The sequence below is a fragment of the Mus caroli genome, chromosome 3, assembly GCF_900094665.2.
Source record: "Mus caroli chromosome 3, CAROLI_EIJ_v1.1, whole genome shotgun sequence".
Lineage (NCBI taxonomy): Eukaryota > Metazoa > Chordata > Mammalia > Rodentia > Muridae > Mus > Mus caroli.
The window spans coordinates 139,138,840-139,140,832 of NC_034572.1; the positions used below are offsets into that span (position 1 = coordinate 139,138,840).

Genomic DNA, 1,993 nt, shown 5'->3' on the forward strand with positions numbered 1-1,993 from the left:
ACTCATACCAGTTAAGATGCGTAACTCATACCAGTTAAGATGCGTAACTCATACCAGTTAAGATGCGTAACTCATACCAGTTAAGATGCGTAACTACTAACCAGTCACCTGCCATTTTCCTCCTCCGTGTTACGGAGGAGCATTGAAGCCTGTCTTCTTTTGTCTCTTAGGCTTTAGAGAATTTACGTGTTTACCTGTGTGAGAAAATCATAGCTGAGAGACATTTTGATCATCTACGTGCAAAAAAAATACTAAGTAGAGAAGACACGGAAGAAATTTCTTGCCGAACTTCAAGCAGAAAACGGGCTGGGAAGTTGTTAGACTACTTACAGGAGAACCCCAGGGGCCTGGACACCCTGGTGGAGTCCATCCGCAGGGAGAAAACACAGAGCTTCCTCATTCAGAAGATAACGGATGAGGTGCTAAAGCTTCGGAATCTAAAACTGGAGCACCTCAAAGGTGAGCAGCGCTGGAGAGCAGACAGCTCTGAGGAGAGCGGGAGGGGGAGAGCAGACAGCGAGGAGAGCGGAGAGTGGGGAGCAGACAGGGTGGGGGGAGCAGAGAGCAAGGAGAGCGGAGAGGGGGAGAGCAGACAGTGAGGAGAGCGAGAGGGGGGAGAGCAGAGAGCCAACAGTGCTCTTAAAACCACCACCATTTGGTTTCCAAAGGCTTAAGGGTCAGAATTATATTGAATTTACATTCTTACCAGATATATTATCATGATGTAAACTCATTTGGCTCTATTTGTATTTACTTTACAATAGTGTTTGTAAAAGTTTATTTCTAAGATACTGTCATTAACTTAATCTGCTCAAAAAGAAGCTCAGAAAATACCATTGATTACATTTTAAGAAGATGAACCATGTGACTTATGCCTGTATTCCTAGACACAGGAAGCTGAGACAGGAGGATTGCCACAAGTTCAAGGCCAACTTGGGTTGCAATGTGAGTCCCAGGTCAGCCTGGTGTGTGGAGTGAGACCCTGTCTATACCAACAACTGAAGAACAGTGCATAGGAGATGGATGTTAAGTTGAACTCTGCTCTTGCATGTGTTTTCTCCCACCAGTTGGTCAGAAGCAGTGACTGACGAGTGTGTAAGAATCCTGTATAAAGCGTACACACGTAAACCTGGAAGCAGTCAGTTTGTGAGAGGCTGGGAACTGAGATGGGAAACGAGGAACAAGTCCCCTCCTGTTTCACCCTCAGCCCAGCCCTCTGATGGAATGCTGTGTGGAACTGTCTGCTCAGCTTGCATCCCCAGTCTGCCCCTCCCACCCTTCCCCTATTCTCCAGTGCACTGAGCTACATGTGTTTAGGGTATAGCTGTGCCGGCCACTCTTGCCTTCTGAGATAGATGGATCTACGGATCTACCCATAAGAAACTGATACCTGGTGTTTCCTCTCTGAGCTTCATGTAGAATGTCTGGGTCAGGTTTGGTGGTACACAATTATAATTCTAGCACCGGGATGCTTAAGCAGGAGTGAGGCAAACCTGGGCTATGCTGTAAGACCTTGTCTCAAAAAACAAGTGAGAGAAAGGTGACGTGCAAATTTACTTTTAGACTTAATTGATTTTACTTATAATTTTAACCCAGGGGTTCCTGTACCGTACATGGCTACATGGAGTGTTTACTAAGTAGAACAGATAGTGTTGGCATTCATCCTGTAGTCCTGGGGCCAGTTGTTCATTAGACCCTCAGGATGTGATAGAATTGTACAGTAGGAATAAGCACTGATGTTAAGTGTTGGCTAGAGAACCAGACAGTCTCTGTTGACTTTAGTTCCCACTCTGCACACAGTCCTGGAACACTAGCCTGCTCACCTGGTCAGTGACTGCTAACTCCCCTTAAGTTCCAGCACCCTGTTACCCTGTTACTCAAGAATCAGTAATTGCCATTGGTTGCTTTGTGAGATTTGAGGATGTACCTGGTTCCATTTCGCTCGCTCGCTCTTTCCCTCCCCCTCCCCCTCCCCCCCCTCCCCTCCCCTCTC

General features: G+C 46.7%; 1 protein-coding gene across 1 annotated transcript in view; it reads left to right on the top strand.

Moving 5' to 3' along the window:
• Bcl10 (BCL10 immune signaling adaptor) overlaps positions 1 to 1,993 on the top strand; it is an 11,919-nt gene that overhangs the window by 7,621 nt on the left and 2,305 nt on the right. The window contains exon 2 of the mRNA XM_021157734.1: positions 171 to 459. Coding sequence (XP_021013393.1) covers positions 171 to 459 — 289 coding nt within the window. The remainder of the gene's footprint in view (positions 1 to 170; positions 460 to 1,993) is intronic.